This window comes from Cheilinus undulatus, linkage group 14, assembly GCF_018320785.1.
Source record: "Cheilinus undulatus linkage group 14, ASM1832078v1, whole genome shotgun sequence".
NCBI lineage: Eukaryota > Metazoa > Chordata > Actinopteri > Labriformes > Labridae > Cheilinus > Cheilinus undulatus.
The window spans coordinates 14,857,225-14,877,348 of NC_054878.1; the positions used below are offsets into that span (position 1 = coordinate 14,857,225).

Here is a 20,124-nt window from a genome sequence, read left to right on the forward strand (position 1 = left end):
GAAGAAATATATAAAGACCTTGCATTCATGATCTGACTTTCTGATGTGTCATTTCTTCTTAATCACTTTTGATCAGTGCAGCAGATCCAAACATAGCAAAGCACTGTATAGCGAAATTCCTCAAACACAACTGAGTGGTTATACTCCACTGACCGACATACCAAAGTTTTCCGTAGCTTTCCTCCAAACAAGACAGGTACAGTGCAGCAAACATTCCTGTAAAGAGCAAACATGTCACTTCCTTACTTAGAGCAACAGGCAAAATCTTCAGACCGCTAATGGGAACTCATGTTACAAGACCAACCAGAAAACGAGATACGAGCCTCTCTTTTAGTCACCACACACGAAAACATCCCCAGAGCGACAACAGGATTGTTGTTCCTATTTGTATTGTCTTTATTAGAGTCAACACTCTGAACATTAACACATGCTCTAGTCAGCATTTCTCCTAGACTGTGCAACATTCAAATCAGCCCCCTGACAACAAACACAGGAACAACAATCCCATTGTTACAACTTTTTTTCCTCGAAGTTACATTCTTTCTTTCCTTGAAAACAGTAGTAGGAAACTGGCAGACCCAGGACCACATATGGCCTTCCTCCTTACTCAGTGCAGCCCACAAGCTGATTTCAAACATCAGGAAATTGTAAATGTGAAGAAAACATCAAAACATCTGCTTTGAAAACATGAAAAATAGAACATTTCTATAATTATATTTTATCACTTGTATATGTTGGGTTCTTTGTAAGCAATAAGAGAGACAGATGGCTGTAACTACTGATATAATTTATTTTAAATGCAGAGAAAAGGCAGATATGCACATAAATATACTAAAATCATGGATGAAGCATGGGGGGTACTGATTGCCCAGGCCCACAGTGGGAAGGGGCCCTTGAAAACCTGCAATGAATGTGTCCTCTTTGTCTAATCCCTAATCCATCCATAGAGCTAAGTATTGAAACTTTGCACATTTCAGTGATATGGTGAAACTTTCACCAGGCTGTTTGGAGGTACATGTAGGTTTAAGCTAGCGCTGTTACCAGTCTTTGTGCTAGGCTAACTTTACTCCTGAAAAGAAAATACTCATGTTTTCGTTCTACTTTCCGCAATAAAGCTAATTAGCATATTTCCCAAATGTCAGATTCTTGCTGAATGTTAATTGTCTCATAAAATCTTTTAACAGTCAAACCATCAAAGAAAGGCCCCTGTTTTCAGAGAGTGTCTTGTTCACATAGAGGCCTAGCTTAACTAACAAAGGTTAACAGTAATGCTAAATGAGTATATAAATATCATTTGGGGACTTGTTAACTGTCTGACTTCATGGAAAATTGATGACTGTGACTCTTACTGTACGTCTTACTCAACCGATTATTGCCAGACAGACGAGAGCATTAAATAAGGTGAGACTTCTGCTAGCACATGTTAGCAACATGTGCACGGGGCTGTTTGATCCAACACCATCAAACATTTCCTCCATTTATTTAATCATGTGTGTTCTCAATCCAACTTTGGTTTTCTTTACAAGTTGACTTCAGTCCTTAAAGTCAAAAGTTGTACTAACATCTTCAGTAAGACTTCTAAACAATCGACCACAGCCTTTTAAAGCCAGGCATGCTTCAGGGTTTATATATGTATTGTGGCATTTTCTGGTTATTCACGAGAGTGACACATTATTGAGGAATATCAGTTGTGGTTGGAACAAGCAGGAGAAAGTGCTCGTGATGGATGGAAATTTCTTTTGATTAAGGTTTAAGAAAAATACAGTCGGATGTCAGCATTACACAGAAGTTTCCCTTTAACATTAGAAGGACCAGAATTCAAAATTTACTACAAACACCGGGACAGGTCATTCTGACTGTGAACTCCTACCTCCAAGACAAACAGAAATCCATTTATTGTGAGAGGATATTTGAAAAAGTGAAATGTCATCAAGATGCACCTATCAAGAAGTTTACTTCAACTTTTCAATATTAACATACACTATATTGCCACAAGTAATCACTCACCTGCCTTGACTCGCATATGAACTTAAGTGACATCCCATAGGGTTTAATATGACGTTGGTCCACCCATTGCAGCTATAACAGCTTCAACTCCTTTGGGAAAGGCTTTCCACAAGGTTTAGGAGTGTGTTTATGGGAATTTTTGACCATTCTTCCAGAAGCACATTTGTGAGGTCACACACTGATGTTGGATGAGAAGGCCTGGCTCTCAGTCTCCGCTCTAATTCATCCCAAAGGTGTTCTATTGGGTTGAGATCAGGACTCTGTACAGGCCAGTCAAGTTGATCCACACCAAACTCTCTCATCCATGTCTTTATGGACCTTGCTCTGTGCACTGGTGCACAGTCATGTTGGAACAGGAAGGGGCCATCCCCAAACTGCTCCCACAAAGTTGGGAGCATGGACTTGTCCAAAATCTCTTGGTATGCTGAAGCATTCGGACAAGTCAGACAAGTACTGTTCTCCTGGTAACCACCAAACCCAGGCTCGTCCATCAGATTGCCAGATGAAGAAGCACGATTCGTCACTCCAGAGATGTCACTCCACTGCTCTAGAATCCAATGGTGGCGTGCTTTACACCACTGCATCTGACGCTTTGCATTGCACTTGGTGATGTACGGCTTGGATGCAGCTGCTTGGCCATGGAAACCCATTCCAATAAGGTCTCTACGCACTGTTCTGGAGCTAATCTGAAGGCCACATGAAGTTTGGAGGTCTGTAGAGATTGACTCTGTAGAAAGTTGGTGACCTCTGCGCACTATGCACCTCAGCATCCGCTGACCCGCTTCATCATCTCACGTGGCCTACCACTTCATGGCTGAGTTGCTGTCATTCCCAGTCACTTCCACTTTGTTATAATACCACTGACAGTTGACTGTGGAATATTTAGGAGCGAGGAAATTTCACCTCTGGACTTGTTGCACAGGTGGCATCCTATCACAGTACCATGCTGGAATTCACTGAGTTCTTTAGAGCAACCCATTCTTTCACAAATGTTTGTTGAAACAGTCTGCATGCCTAGGTGCTTGATTTTATACACCTGTGGCCATGGAAGTGATTGGAACACCTGATTTTAATTATCTGGATGGGTGAGTGAATACTTTTGACAATATAGTGTATGTTAGCAAGCCATAATCATTCCATAAAGAAACACAGGTGTTTTTCAAAAAAGATGAACAGAAGTCCAAAATATAACTGGCTGTTTCTGATATGATTATAAAGCATTTAATTTTAACCATGTAATTATACAGTAAATTAAAAATTTTTGCCCTGATATGCATTGCGAGCTGTGAGGCCTTCATCAATTCAATCACTCATCAATCAATTGAATTTGCCACAGGTGTACTCTAATCAAGGGCTGCATGGCAGCACAGGGGTTAGCACTGTTTCCTCACTGCAAGAAGGTCCCCGATTCACTTACCAGTCAGGGCCTTCCTGTGTGGAGTTTGCAGGTTCTCTCAGGGTACTCTGACTTCCTCTCACCACCAAAAACATGCCCATTAGGTTTATTGGTGACCCTAAATTGGTCGTAGATGTGAGTGTGCCCTGTGATTAACTGGCGATCGGTCCAGAGTGTACCTCGCCTCTCACCCAGTGACAGCTGGGATAGGCCTTAGCCCCCTAACGGTATAGAAAATAGATGGCTGGATGGACTCTAATCAAGGTGTAGAAACATGAAATTAAATTGTGTAAAAAAAATGACATAAAATGTCAAAGTCATGACACAATGACCAGCGTGAAGACCAACAGTATTGAACACTGTACACCATTGGTTAAATTAGTTTTTTATATCAAATTCAAATGATAATTTTTCCTTAAAATCGCACTTTTGACACAAAGTGAAATGCAAAAATGTGGCTTTTTTCATGCTATCATATGGCAAAAATATTACATGAAGACATCCTGCTAGCATGATCATTGACTCCTAAGGTTTAATGATATCTAAATTTTCACTTCACGATTATCATGGGCAAAAAATGTCACGATAACGATAAAAATTAAATAATAATGGGACAATTAATCAAATTTATCTTTAACTTTATGTTGTGTTCTCTCTTTTGGCAGATGAATTACACTCAAAATACCTGTTTAAGGAGGTACTGCAGCTGCTGTGTCATTACGGAGGGTCAGTGTTTGTGTACAGGAAGGAGACGAAGCAGGGCAGAAGAAAACAGGGGCGGATGTAGAAAACAAACTCTGTTCAAGTGGCACTGGATCATTTACACGATATTATCATATGCACATTTTAACACGATATTAAAATTTTATTTTTTAATACCACGATTATCGTCAATATCGGTATATGGCGACAGCCCTAATCTAAAACAAGGATTTAAGAAAATATCGATACACTCGCGATATTTTGCAGCGCAATACTGTATGGATGTAATATACTGATATCCGCATCCCTGTATCTGGATACGTATCGTATCGCCAGATTCTTGCCAATACACACCTCTATCTAAAACTATGTTTTCTGATTCTTCACAACAGCTGGATAGCAGTGATATCTCAGTATGCCCCCCTTGAAATGATCACACAAACCAGCCCTTGATCAGCACCACAAACAGCATAGCACACCACGCATCTGAAATTTGTCTGATAGGGAGCTTACTTTGACAAAAACAATGAACGCTAAAGCAACTAATATGCTGCTATCATTGCAGAAAAATGCATCAATTTAAGTGAAAAATGACTTCCTGTGGACTTTCTAGGTTAAAGTGATCATATTTTCTTTTCCTTTAGTGCAATTTGTTAAAATAACATTTCAAACTAAAGTGCACACACTAGGTAAAGTCTGGTACCAGCAGCACTGTAACTTTTATTGAGCAGAGTTATGTAACAGAAATGTGAAAACAGTCAGAATGACTGCCTTGGTGTTTCTAGTGTTGAGCACTTAGACAAAATAACTCTCTACACAAGTTCAACCTTAGAAACCCATACATGCTTTAACCAGCATCACTGTCTACATTTCTACTGAGGTTGATATATTCCTCCTATCATGCTGTCTGAAGCTATACTCATTCTAGAGGATTAAATTACATTGAGATTTAACGTTCAAAGGTCAGAGTGATGTAAATCCATAGGCTTAGGCAATCCAAACAGTCCTCTTAGATACTCTAATTCCTGTAGGTCACAGTGTCTATCCTTCACTTGCTCTTATTGACCCAGGAGGGAGAAAAAAGCCTGGTTAGAACATTAGGTCAAAAGTGGGACACAATTAGCAGAGGATGTTCTTGTGTTATGTGCATAACAAAGAAGATGCTTAAAAATCAATCTCAACATCCATTTGTGCACACTGAACGATAAGGAGCTTGGTGGGTCTGCTGTGGTCCCTCAGTGGTTTCCAACGTTGACTACAGATGAGCGCTGAGTGGAGGGAAGCCAGACACATGCTGACCACATTGCTGCCGCAGAATAACAGATAAATAACCACAGATGTGAAGACGGAGGAGAGAGCAGAGGGAGGAAAAACAGAGAGGAGGGAGAGAGAAAGCAACATAAAAGAGAGGGGAGGGTTCAAAAACTCTGTGGCTAAAAGATGTTATCTAAAATATTGAGTGAGGCGGATGTATTTTTAAATAAAGGTGAATACACTTAAGGCTTATGGAGGGCATATGTATCACATCACTGGAGGAGTGGAGGTGGTTTTACTAACATTATCATAAACTCAATTTTCAAATATTGATTTGCCATACAAAATTCATAATGCATGCTTCGTCACGCAACATTTTAGCAAGTGAATGTGATGTGATTCATTCCTTGAGTTGAAGCGCCGGTGGCCCAGGCCAGGTGCCAGCGCTCGGTGGTTGCAGATCTGTTTACTTTTGTAGGCTGGCAGGAACACGAGATTTCCTCTGGGTGCACTGCGGCTGGTCGACCTGAAAACAGCACGGCCCTTCAAGTCCCTCGCTGCTGCCGTTACGGGCTGAGGAGCACTTGTGCTGAGGCTAACCCCACGCAAACAAACATACACTCACACTGATACGGACAAGGGTTCATTGAAGGCATGAAAGCCACATGATATTCAGCATTACTGCTGGTAAATATATGCTTATCCAAACACACTAACAAAATACACATAATGTGACTGCCTTACCTACATGACTCGTAAGAATGCCACCGGATCGCAGGATTTTATGGATTATCTAGCCTAGGGTTTGACTTATCCCATTCCTTGGCCAACTTGACACAGAGGAAAGCCTTGTTCTGTTTGATTAACAACGCTAATCTCAAAATGGAGCAGCCATTCATACGAGGCCTCCAATGCAGAAGAGGTAGAGCATGAAGAACAATTCACAAAACAAGTGTTTTTCAACAGCTTTTAGCTTGCCAACCCACTTAAAGTTCATGTTCCCATGTAATGACAAACTACATCATATGGACAAAAGTATTTAGCCACACGTGTTGATTTGTGAATTCAGGTGGTTCAATCAGACCTGTTGCCACAGGTCACGTACTTAGCCATGCAGTCTCCATTTGCAAACATTTGTGAAACGAAATGGGTCGTTCTGAAGAGCTCAGTGACTTCAAGTGTGGTGCTGTGATGGATGCCATCTTTGCAATAAGAAGGTTTGTAAAATATCATCCCTGCTGGATATTCCTCTGACAGCTGTAAGTGATATTATTAGAAAGTGGAAGCATTTAGGAACAACAGCGACTCAGCCATGAATCAGAGGACCGTGTAAAATCACAGAGTGGAGTCAATGACTGCAAAGGTGGATGGTATGCAAAAGTCTCCAAGGCTCTGCTTATTCCACATCTGAATAGTTCTGAATTTCCACTGGCATTAAATGCAAGCATAAAAACTGTGTGGTGGGAGCTTTATGAATGGGATTACATGGCTGAGCAGCTGCACGCAAGCCTCACATCACCAGTCCAGTGCCAAGCATCGGATAGGATAATGGTATGTGGCTGTTTTTCAGGGTTTCACTAGGCCTCTTATCTCCAGTGAAGGCCAGTCTTAATGCTTCAGCATATCAAGACATTTTGGACATTGCTATACTTCAATCTTTGTGGCGCAGTCTGGGGAAGGTCCTTTTCTATTCCTTCTCTATTCCTTTTCTGTGCCCTTGTGCACAGTCATGTTCTATGAAATGGTTTGACGAGTTCAGTGTGGAAGAACTTGACTGGCCCACACAGAGCCTTGACCTCAACCCCATAGAGCACCACTTAGATGAACTGGAACAGAGATTACGAGCCAGGGCTTCTCGTCCAAAATCAATGCCTAACCTCATAAATGTTCTGTAGAATGAATGGACACAGATCCCTACAGAAACACTCCAAAATCTTGTGGAAAACCTTCCAGAAAGAATAGAAGCAGTTATAGCTGCATAAGGGCAGGCAACTCAAAATAAAAGTACATGTATCAGAGCATACGAAGCACTCCACCTCAGGGTTCACTTAGTGTGGTTAGTACTGCTAGCTAAATCACTCTTAACCTCAAACTGGCAAAAGTGAAACACTACCTGTTGCTTGTCTAATTAGTTTCCTGTTATTTAGCAAATGTCACAAATACACACATTAAGCCAATATAGCTTCTATAACATGTAAGAGTTTGCAGCACCCCACTGTGTTAGCGCCAGGGATTTTGTCAATTTTGGAGTCAGTGACACAGGCTAAAGTCACAGTGCTAATGGCCTCTAGCTTAGTTTGTCACAAATATGGTAATCTTTCCATTTTGCTAAAGCTATCTTTTCCTTTTGCTAGCATTACAGCGCTCCTGTACATCTCTTGGAGTTATTGTAAGATCATTGAAAGTTTTTCTTTATTATCATTATTTTGCGCTGATGTTTGTGTAAAAAGTGTAACGCTAGTTAGCAGTTCTCAGATGCCCCCCTCTCACAGACCACTAGCATTCTGTGAGACGCCACATCTGTCAGAACGGAAACGCGCTGAAACATTCCAAATACAATCGGATTAAACTTCCAGTTAAGGTAACAGTTAGGACATCAAAAGTTCAAAGTAAAAAACAGACCTGCAAAACCCAATAAGAAAATGTTTCATAAAGCAGAGTAATCAGTCTGCTCACAGAAAAAAAAAGCTTGTCCTCCATAAAAACACTCTAACACAGCTAACTTAGCAAAGGATAAAGCTAACAAAGCCACATTAGCTACATAGGTAACGTAGCTACATATCTAACTTAGATAAGGTTTAAGCTAATGAAGCTATGTTAGCTATGTAAGCTACGTAGCTAAACCTAATAAAGCCATGTAATCTTATAGCTAATATAGCTTTATTAGCTTTAGCTATGTTTGCTAAAGCTCAAGTTGCTAATGCTAAAGTGTAGCTACATTGGCTTTTGAGTAACATTAATCTGGTAGCTAGCATGGCTATGTTAGCGTTATCTAAAGCTAATGAAGCTAAAGTGAGTCAAATTTCACAGTACTACTTCAAAAATCAGACACATAATTTAATCCCGGATCAAACCTCTGACCTTTTTCTCTTTTATTAATTTCTGAAATGTTTTTAGGCTGTAATGTTTGTGATGTGGTTGTTTCATGAAGACTGACTATTCTAAAAAATTGTACCAGAGAGGTCTCTTCTGTCCTGACAGATGTGGCATCTCACAGTTGTGGTCTGCAAGAGTAGGCATCTGAGACCAGGTCCCGTTCATTTTTCTACAGTTATCCACCAATGTTTCAATATTTTGGGTCTTTATGAGGGGCCAGGGGTCCTCACCATAGACTTTGTTAGATGATCAAACTCTATTTTGATGCTATATTATTCACTATTGACCCCTTATTTACAATCAAAATTCTAATCCTAATCATTGAAAAAAATGTAAATGCAAAGCTTATTGGTCTGATGAACACCTATAATGATTTGATGCTCCATGGAGTTCAAGGCCCCAAACAATTGCCTACCTTCTAACAGGCGCAAGATTTAGGCTCACCATCAAAGTTAATCGAATTAGCAAAGTTAGGTTGACTAATTTCTTTAGGAGAACATAAAAGTCCTGGTCAAATTTTACCAAAGCTAGTGAGGTTCATCCTCTGTGGGCCATGTATACCTGAATAATCTTTCATGGCAGCTCATGCTATTTGCAGTTTCACCCATGGCCATTTGATGCAATACTTAAGTTTGGGAGCATACATGTTGTTATGGTGTTGTAGGTCTGCAGATGGTATAAAGGTGGTGAATAAGACCATTTGGTGTCACTTTAAGGCTCTTTGATGGTTCAGTAAAAATAATGAACAGTAATCTGATTGGATTTAAGGCCTTTAGTAAAACCTACACAAAATATCTGTCAATCTGTTGGGTACCTTAAACAACAGATAACAGTGTTTACTACTTTCATACTTAACTGTTAAAAGTATACAAAAAATAGATGTAAGGTGCAAATCTCCTTCTAATAGGTTCAAAGCTAACATTGGCTGAAGTGATGTACATTTTGGGTACTTATGTTTATATATTAGTGCCCTTCCTTCTCTATGTGAGGCTATGTGAATAGTTAACATGGTTAAAAATGTCTAAAACAGACTTGGTATTGCTCTCTTTTACTTGCAGGGAATGCTAAATGGAAAAGGTAAGTGATGCTGTTTTCTATGATCGAAACATCCTTCCCTTTTTCACATTTTTCATGCTCTTCAATCTTGCAGACCAAGTAAGCAAATTGTTCTATCAAGCAGGAGCAATATTCAGCAGATAATCCCAACACTGGACATCAATATCCTCAGAGAAGTCTGAATAACTGACATTCTTTGGATGAACCAGACACTACAAACTCTTGTTTGTTTACTTATGTCCAGTGGAGGACTTAATTTTCTCCATCTCTCCCTCTCTGTTGATAATATAATCAAAAGAGCAGCCAACACAATACCTTTGGACATGAGAAGGGCCTGCAGAGCCAGTAGTACTGAAGCGGCAGCCAGCCAGCCATAACAACATCAAACAGCCCCTAGCCTCCAGCGTTTACCCAGAGCCAAGACCCTGGACCAAAAATATGATTGCTCGTTCTTTGTGAGATAAGAATGCAGACAAGCTTGAAGGTTATTGCAAACAATATATACAGGTATGAAGTGGCCGTAGTGGCAGAAGTGGATGGACTGTGATGAAAAAGTAGAAGAAAGACAACCTTAAAGTCAGATGAAGCTCTGATCAGAATTGCAGATCCTGATTGTAGAAATTTATATTTAATCAAATAATAAAGGGCAAAATTTAGACCTTATAATACATAAAATGAGTGGTGTTTTTCTGGTGACACCACTACTTTTTTATTTCATTGAGAAAGCAAAAATGTGAGTGCTGGAATTAACTAAAGAGCACCCCCTAGTGGCCAGTAAGACAAATTACATGATGCCAATATTCTGTCTTAAACTCCTAACACGTCACATGTACATATAAGGACATCACATTATGGTTTTTCTACAACATTGTAATTATGACTGCCATTACAATTTTTGAGATGATTGTCGGAAATGTCCATTGTAGTCTAAGGAATTTGAGTGAAATGTAAATTAGCTGTTTGGATGTTTTGGAGAATTTACTTGGGTTTTCAATAATTTTATTGAAGTTTAATTAGGAGTTTAGGGGAAATTTGTTTTAAAATTATTTTTATGCATTTTTAGAGCAATTTGTTTGGATGTTTGAGGAAACTTTTTTGGAAGTTTCTGGGCAATGTCATGGAAATTTGGGTAATGTATTTGTGATTTTTGGGAATTTGATTGGAAAATTGGGGTGGGGTTGTGGGCATTTAAAGTCTTAAATAATTTTTATGGAAACTTCAGGGAATTTTTTTGGGATTCTTGTTCAATTTTACATAATTTTTCTGGAATTTTGCAAATGTTTGCAATTTTGTTTTTGTTTTCTTTTTTAGAAAATTTAGGGGGATTTTTCTTGAAAAATTTTCAGGAATATTATTGGAATTGTTAATTGGAATGTTTAGGTTTTATGATTTAGTTTCACCCACTAATTTAGGGAATAGTTGGGGGAATTTGGTGGTACTTTTTATTTAGATATTTTAAAATATGTTTAAGAATTTTCACTGAAAATTCAGTGAAATTAATTTCTATTCTTTGGAAAGAAAAATTTCATGAAATTTCCGTCCTAAGAAAAGGCTAATGTTTTAACTTTAAGAGTCCTGCTTATCCCAAATAGATGGGAAAAACTTAAAATGCATTCCAGACAAACCTCAGGTCTCGGGGGGGTCATTTTCCAGAACTTGATCCAAATGGGGGAGCTGGACTTCGGTTAAGGTTCTTGAAGATAGTGTTTATGATGAAGTGAAGAGCTGCATACTTAAGGAAAGGCTGCACCAAGCTGGTGTTCATGTTGCTGTTTTTAATCAGCCTAAAAACCGCCAAAGAAGGGGGACATGCTGACCTTTTTTGAATTTAACAATGTCTGACCAAATATATTTGCATGAGCAAACATTTGATTGTCAATGTCCATCTGCATGACTTCACCTCATCACTTCTGTACGCACTTCCTCATAAACCTATGTGAGAGAGTGGTCTGACTCAAATATTCATGCTTCTTCCACCGCTCCTGAGGAGAAGTGTAATTGTATTTACTCAGTGAGAGTTTCCTGCTTCATCAGCTGAAGTAAATGTTGGTGGTATCTGATGTGTGAAGTACATCTACGTACGTACTTGCATGCTCCGATTCGTAAATAAGTCCTATTTTCAGTCATGGAGGAATTTCCTTGTTCCTCCGTGCTGAAAGAGATGAGTGATGACCTCTGAGCTAGGAGGAAGTACATTAAGTTTAAACTTTTTAAGTCTGTGCTACGTTTATCATGAACTCATGCTCTAGATAGATATCACATAGGAGTACTTCTACTTTACTTCAAAGGCTGATTGGGCATATAAAGGATCTGGCCAGCTGTCCTCAGTTCTCTTCAGTACACAGATAACATAATGTAGAGTAGATTAGAATGTACAAATCTGTTTGATCAGGAAAAAAGAAAAATAATAAAAAACTAAAAAGGCAAAAGAGTTGAAGCACAAAACTAATGAGATCTGACATTTTTCTTAGAGCAGGTTCTCGGTATAGGCCATATAGGCGGTCACTAAATTCCTCTTCTAACATTTCACTGTGCATCACATGAAAAATGGTTCTCAAAACAGGCATAAAAAGATGATGTTAAAAAATAAAAATTAAAACAAAAATTGTATGCTTGTATTAGTGAGTAAACCCTGTTAACTCATAAGTGCTGGGAACCAAATTGGATTCTCGTCTATGTTTGAGCGTTCTTGTAAAGGGTTAAATGAAAGATATCCACTTTAATTCCTATCAGTACTTTCTGTTGCTGGGCAGGAAATTCTTTATTTTCAGCCCTCTGATTGGTGGGCTCTCTACGAAATACGAAAAGACCTGAGTTGTATTTTCAGTGGATATGGTCAGCCCCATTTTGAGGCCGGCCACCCTGCAGCCAAATCCCCAAATTCCTGAATACTTAGAATTTCTTAAAAACATCACTATTTGAACAATAATTGAAAATGTCTATCAAATTCCATACATGACTCAAACCCCTTCTTAAAAGTGCGTGTTGAAGGCAACAATTTTCAGGCCTTTAATGTTTTATCAAATTATTTGTGTAATGTGCAAAACATGGCAAAAACTAAGTGCATCAGACAGTTTAAAAATGTACTGTTCTTGTAATTGAAATAGTGAACTGATACTATTAATTATCCCATTATCCCTGGGCATAATGGGTGGCTCAGTACACACCCAACATTTTCTATGGTCATATAAAACCATAATCTTTTGATAGGAGTGGCATGAAAATGAGGTCAAAGGACTGGAGGAAAAACACAGCAGCTGCATATCTTAAGTAGCCTAGCTAAAGGTGACCTATTTTTCTTCATGTTCATGTTATACACCTAATGTTTGCGAGTTAATTACACTATTCATCAAACCTATAGCCTACTGTGTGAGCAGTTTATGACAACCTCTTAGAGTTTAGGATACTTGTTAGAACGAAAATTTTCAAAATGTCAACTGTTTGTATATTCCTTTGATACATAAACAGACCCGGGAATGTTAAATCTCAAAATGAAAGCATGAAAACACCATTTAATATCATAAACAAGAGCAAATTTCTGAAAAAGCGAAAAGGTTTCACTCGCAGGCCCCAGCGAGGATCGAACTCGCGACCCCTGGTTTACAAGACCAGTGCTCTAACCACTGAGCTATGGAGCCCGGTACAACGAAATCGCACTGCCATAAAATTTTGATGTTGTCCTTATAGCGTCTGTACCCAGGAAGTTGTGACGTAGTTACCGCTCCTGACCACTTAAAAGCCTCTTCACGTCTGATTTACCTCAGTAAAGGCTAACTGACGGACGATACAAGGGTGTAGTTCATCGGACTCCTCTTACGACGATGGCTGTTTTTCATTTTATTCTGAGCTGGGCTTCTCAAATCCTGATACCGCTCCTTGTTCTCGCTTTCTTTGCCTTTCTCGGACTCTGCTTGTATATTAAACACATTCATGACAAATACGACCACATACCTGGACCACCCAGAGACAGGTGAGTTCAACTGGTTGTTCAGTTGACGCTACTGCTACCTTTACTTGATATCCCGTCATATGAATCAACTTAATGTCCGCGAAAACAATCGTCAGTCGACACAATGATGACTTTTCCTTGACATTTTTTGCGTGTCTCCTCACAGTTTCTTTCTGGGACATTCTCCATCGATGCTGGAAGCGATGAAAGGTGATGGAAATGTGCATGATAAATTCAAGGAATGGTAAGCAACCTCGTGGTTTCATGCTCATTCTCACGCTCGTGCATGACCTTAAGATTACAATACTGACTCCAGGATAGTAAAACAGTTGTTACTGCCACATAAAGTAACTTTTCCTTCTTCCATCTCTATAAGCTAGCGCAGTCAGTTATTTGAAGTCGAGGTCTGCTCTTGTAGTTTACCTTGTGCAAGCTGACACGTGTCCCATGTTTTTATCTTTTCATAAAGTCATGTCATGTTAAATTGTTTGATTTTTGATGATGATGCTTTTATTACAGGACCGACACATATGGACCTGTTTGCAGGGTAAATGTTCTGCATTTCGTTTTTCTCCTTGTGACTTGCCCAGAGACAACTAAGGTAAAATTAACAGAGTAAAAGTGGGACTGACCCGCTTTTGTACCCTTTCAGTATAAAAACTGGGCCATACACTGCCCTCTGTTGTTGATTTTGATTAATGTTTAGCCATATGCTTAAAAAAACCCTGAATTTGACCTTTGTTGTCTTCCGTTTTTAATGGGCTTGTTTCAGGAAGTCCTGATGTCCCCAAAATACCCCAAGGACAGATTCCTCTACAAGAGACTCTTCTACCTGTTTGACCAAAGGTTGTTCATCATTGTCAGCTATACTTTGAATATGTTGCACATATCCATGGAGGAGTAACAACTTAGCAATGCTGCAATAAGAAGGATGTTTTATTTGATAGTGGCAGTATGTTTCATTTTTCAACTGCCAGGCAACATTTAACCAAAGTAATCTTAGTTTTATAAAGTTAAGGCATTTGTACCCTGGGTCTAATCTGGTGGATGAGTTATCAGGTGTAGTCGGATAAAACAGGTGTGGTACAGATTCCTTTCACACTGAGTCTGAGGTGTTTATTTTTGTATTTGATATAAAATGATTAAAAGGTTATGTTACTTCTTGGGAAAAAACACGAGGTGCATCCACTCCTGACCGAGCTTTTCATGTGTGTAGCTCATTTGTGCAAGTTTGAGCAAAGTCAGAGAAAGGGAGCTGCAACTGCTGCTCTGACTTGCCAAACAACCCTCTAAACAGTACTGATGGATACAAAAAAATCTGAACTCGAGCTGGTTCTCTGAAAGTACTTAAGGTTTAAAGTTTCAGAGAGTCAGTGTGCAAACATGACTGACACAATATGAGATTATATTATTTTAAACATGCCACAATGGACAGTAGAAACTGACTCAGCATGCAGAGGCCTTTGCTCTTGTTAAAGACCATTTAATTGACTATTGGTTCACTTCACAGTTTTTGTTGTGTCTGCTGTCTCTCTCAAAGGTTCCTGGGTAATGGTCTGGTAACAGCACAGGACCATGAAGTGTGGTATAAACAGAGGCGTATCATGGACCCTGCTTTCAGCAGCTTGTGAGTTATTTTTATCACTTATCTGCTTATAAAATAGTCCCCCTCCCTTTGTATTAAGTTATAATATAACATCATTTTGTGGAGTTTTGCAGACACAATAGTCCAGCTTCTAAAGATCCCATTATTTCCAGGTATTTGAGAGGTCTTATGGGCACCTTCAATGAGAGGGCAGAGAAACTGATGACTAAACTTGCGGAAATGGCCGATAACAGAACAGAGGCCAACATGCTACACCTAGTCAACTGTGTAACCCTTGATGTTATTGCTAAGGTATTTTTCCAATGTTTGTTTAAAGGCTCACAGAGCATTAGCTCTTATTCTTTACTGTGTGGAAGAGCAGAACTGTCAAGTTTCACTGATGTTTGTATATGAGACAGATGTCTGTTTTCTTGGTAACTCTCAGGTTGCTTTTGGTGTGGATTTAGACCTGCTGCAGAATAGTTCACCCTTCCCTAAAGCCATCGAGACATGCCTGAAAGGGATGGTGTACTACATTAGGGACACCTTTTTCGCTGTAAGTAGAATTTAATAGAGAATAATAGCAAAAATAAAAACTGTTTAGAAAAAAAAGTGACACTCTTTAAATGAAATGCAGTACAAGCCAAAGAATCGCCCATTCATTAATGAAGTGAGGGAAGCGTGCCGCCTGCTGCGATCTACTGGAGCAAAATGGATCAATGAGAGAAAGACTGCTTTGAGAAACGGCGATGATGTCCCCAAGGATATCCTCACTCGAATCATCAAAACTGCTGGCAAAGGTTAGGATCTCTAAAGTTCAGATAAGGGGAAGCTTTTGACATCCTTTCTCAGTAACTGGGTCAGAGTAGGTACAAACAATAGTGCCACGCTCTAGATAAGAGCCTAGTGTTTAGTTTAAAGGTTAGAGGATTACATAACATAAACAAAGAATATAAAATAACAAGTATTACCAGTTAAACATGTGCATGATTGTGTTCGTTAGTCTTAGAATTGCAGTGTGCATTAACATGCTTGTACCTGCTCCCAGTCATTTACAGTAAACACTGTAAAAGTAAGCACTGGGGTCAGTGTGCATGTTTGGCTTTCAGCCATATTGGATGTTAATGACTGTTCTCCTTGCTTCATGCTAAAATTAGGTCTCTAGAGTAATGTTTGCATTAAACTGTATTTTTTCCAGAGGAGTCCACGTCTCAAGAAGATGAAGAGTTCATGTTGGACAATTTTGTGACATTTTTCATTGCAGGCAAGTTTTTCTTTTTTCTGCCTTTATACTTGAGGTATTTAAAATTCACCTGGAGCCAAACAAGGCTAATATTTAAGGTGAAAGCACATGTAATGTCATAAATATCTGTTTCCCCTCAGGATGGTAATCGTTGTTTTGTAGAGCTGTCCACTGTGGTGATTGTTTGGCATCTGTATTATTTTAGGACAAGAAACAACAGCTAATCAACTGGCTTTTTGCATCATGGAGCTTGGAAGAAACCCTGACATCCTGGAGAAGTAAGAACTATCAATGCTGTGCATACAGTTTGAAAATGACCTGTTGCATGACGGTTTCTGAAGTTGTTTTTCCTTTTAGAGCAAAGAAAGAGGTGGACGAAGTGATTGGAATGAAACAGGAGATCAGTTACGACGATCTGGGGAAGCTGGTCTACCTTTCACAGGTACATTTCATGAATGGATACTATGATTCAGGTCTTTATAGGAGTGAATCATGATGTGTTGAATAGGGTTGTTATAAATCCAGTTGGTGTTAAATCATAGTTGGTGGCAGGGAAAGAACCCCTTTCCTTAACTATCCATCGTCACAGGTGTATAATACGATTTTACCATATTTTGCTAATTTCATTTTACCCTTTACTTTTATAAGCCTTCCAGAGCTGGCTGGCAAAAAGCATCCCCACAGTATGATGCTGCCACCATGCCTCACAGCAGGGATGATGTGTTTGTGGCAGAGGTGGAATAAGTACCAGACTATTGTACTTAAGTAAAAGTACAGTTACTCTGGTTAAAATTTACTCGGGTAGGAGTAAAAGTACTGGTCTATAAATCTACCCTAGTAAGAGTAAAAAGTAAGTCATTTAAAATTTACTCCAAGTACTGAGTAGCTACTTTTGATACCCAAGGGGCTTTCACAATGAAATATGACCTGGTCTTAATGTGCAATAACAGCCAGTAAATATGGAATTCCAAACAAAGATTGTGAGCAAGGCCTTCTTGTCCAACACCAGTGCCTGACCTCATAAATGCTCTACAGAATTAATGGGCACAAATTCCCACAGAAACACTCCAAATTCTTGTGGAAAGCCCTCTCAGAAGAGTGGAGGCTGTAAAAGGGGGTCAGCTCCATATTACAGTACATATATTTGAATACAATGTCCTTTCCTTTCCACTTGACCTAGTCAGCCTCTTCGCATTCGTAATTTTTTTAACTTAAAGGGGCAATTCCATCTGTAGATTTAACACCAGGAAGATTTGTCCGTCTTATAAAGTGTGCTTCAATATGTTTCATCTCTTTTTGGAATTTCTTTGAGTCAGACACTAGATTTGGGCCTAATATTCTTAATGCTGTCTAGGTACTCAAAGAGACTCTGAGGATTTACCCGACAGCTCCAGGCACATCACGTGATTTATTGCAGAATATTGTCATCGATGGTATCCATGTACCTGCAGGAGCAACCATTGTTGTGAGTCATTCACTTATGAATATATTACTGTAAACTGAATATTGTTAATATATCGTCTATGTTCAAAAAGGACAAAGGCCTTTATCACTTGTAAAAATGTGCAAAGAAATTGTTAGCATTTATTCAGATGTATGCTTATTCCTCCTGAAATTCAGTTCAGCTCCTACATCACTGGAAGGATGGAAAAATTCTTCAAGGATCCGCTGAAGTTTGATCCAGACAGATTTCACCCTGATGCTCCAAAGTGAGTAGCACACAACTTTCAGATAATTAAGTTTTATTTATTTGGGTCAGCATGTCAGGACATTGATCACTGTCCCACATAGATAAATTAAATGCTGTGGATTAAATGGAGTGCCCTCTTATCTCTTGTATTTATAAGGCCTTATTACTGCTACTACCCCTTTGCTCTCGGCCCACGTGCATGCCTTGGACAGAACTTTGCTCAGGTGGGTACAGTCATAAATAATCAACACAAACAAACATTGGAACAGTATTTATTCAATGGATGGTGGGGTCTGTACAGATGGAGGCTAAAGTGGTGATGGCCAAGCTGCTCCAGAGATTTAACTTCAACCTCACGCCAGGACAGAGCTTTGACATCCTGGACTGTGGCACACTCAGGCCAAAGAGTGGAGTGTTGTGCTCGATCAGACACAGGGATTACAAGAAAGAAAAGAAAGAACAATAAGGAAACATGAAGAGAGACTGTAACAGTCCATGGAGTGAAAACTGGGTTGCTGGTTTGCTTTAACTATTGTAACAAAAGTCCTTCATGCTGCTGTTCGTTCACACACTGACCGCTAAATTTGCTACATAGATCTACCATGAGTATTAACTAATCCCATTCATTCACTGATGCAGCAGTGGGATTAAATTAGGAATGAGTGTCTTTCCTATGGATGCATCAGTATGTGACTGCAGGAACTGGAGATTGAACCTGTACCCCCTGGTTGTGGGACATCTGACTCAACCTACTGATCCACAGTCACTGATTGCTGCTGTAATGAAGGCCCCTCATGCTGCTGATCATTTTAACTCTTGTCTCTTGTCAAATTTTATTTGTTCATGTGGTTTAAACATATTCAGAGATGCTCTTTGAAATGATATGAAATGATCATACTCATGCACTTCTACTATATTCTTTATTTTCTGTACAATGATTATATGGGAAAGATTTCTTTTTTAACCAAAAAAATCCTTTAACTCTTACCAGAGTTAACCTTTTAGCACTGACTCATTACTGTTTCATAATCAATGAGTGTTTATGCTGCTTTTTTGTGCTTCCAACACTAATATAGAATCTGCATAATGTACTGTTTTATCAAATTACTATGCACTTAACAAATCACTGGAACTGATTCAGAGTAAAAACAAGTGCTTGTTTCGCTGTGTAATAAATGATCGATCAACTGAAAGCTTAAAACTGGTTGTAATCTGTGCTCGGCTTGTGTGGCAGTATTCTTTATGGCATTACTGTAAATAGTGAGGGAATTAACACTCATGAGTCAAGTCCTTTCATTCCAACAGCATATTTAAAAACAACAAGAGTAGAACCAAAGTGCCTCACAGTAGGGCTGGCCTAAAAATGGTATGTATGATATGTAAACTTCTGTAGGAGCGCCCTGTCATGGGTCTCCCCTGTGTACTTTATAAGCTTCGTCCTAATTGTCCAGTTTCTGCTGGTGGACCTTATATTGGCAGTTGTTATGGACGATTGCAGTAAAGGTGAGCACAGCCAAGACCAACAAGGAGGACTGTGACTGTATGGCCCAGCGATGCAGCCCTCATGCTCCAGGACTGCTTCCAGAGCACGGACTGGCAGGTCTTCAGAGGCAGCTACACAGGAAGGAAAGGTAGACCTAGAGGAATATACGTCCTCTGTCTTGAGCTTCATCTCGACGTGTGCTGATGATTTCACCACCACCAGGACAACAACTGTGAACCAGAAAACCCGGCTGAATGCAGAGGTGAGATCACTGCTGAAGGCTAGGGATGCTGCATTCAGGGCAGGCAAAGCATCGACACTCGGGGCGGCGAGGAGAGAGCTGACCACGGGTATCAGGAGGGCCAAAGCCACATATGCCCAAAAGATCCAGGGCCATTTTACCTCAAACGACCCCTGGAGCATGTGGAAGGGCATGAAGTGCATCACTAACTATAACACCAAAGATGCACAATGCAGACTTTTTGACTTAATGATAAAAATTTATGTAGTCTTGATTAACTGTAGCAAAAAAAATCTTTAAATCTTTAGTAGAATTTTAATAGTATTAGTAATTATAGTATTAATAGTAGTAGTAATAGTATTTTTATATACTCTAAGAAATGAAATAGTGATGTTGTTCATATTATGTAACTTTGTTGTGTT

At 39.3% G+C, this 20,124-nt stretch overlaps 1 protein-coding gene and 1 non-coding gene across 3 annotated transcripts; one reads left to right on the top strand and one right to left on the bottom strand.

Annotated features, from left to right (window-relative positions):
• Positions 1-13,076: 13,076 nt before the first annotated feature.
• On the bottom strand, positions 13,077-13,149 carry trnat-ugu. Its single transcript has one exon. It is a non-coding gene; the product is annotated as a tRNA-Thr (tRNA).
• An 83-nt stretch (positions 13,150-13,232) lies between these two features.
• Positions 13,233-19,167, top strand: LOC121521471 (cholesterol 24-hydroxylase-like). 2 transcript variants are annotated; one of them, XM_041805486.1, is made up of 15 exons: positions 13,233-13,481; positions 13,627-13,704; positions 13,980-14,007; positions 14,233-14,306; positions 15,001-15,087; positions 15,219-15,357; positions 15,491-15,601; positions 15,683-15,845; positions 16,244-16,309; positions 16,494-16,566; positions 16,646-16,730; positions 17,643-17,753; positions 17,909-17,997; positions 18,136-18,202; positions 18,280-19,167. In XM_041805486.1, exons 1-15 carry the CDS (start codon positions 13,333-13,335, stop codon positions 18,442-18,444), a joined length of 1,485 nt encoding a protein of 494 aa, XP_041661420.1. In that variant the 5' UTR covers positions 13,233-13,332; the 3' UTR covers positions 18,445-19,167. The 2 variants fall into 2 exon arrangements, with proteins under 2 accessions (XP_041661420.1, XP_041661419.1); XM_041805485.1 differs by having other exon boundaries at positions 13,234-13,481; positions 13,980-14,061.
• Positions 19,168-20,124: the final 957 nt, after the last annotated feature.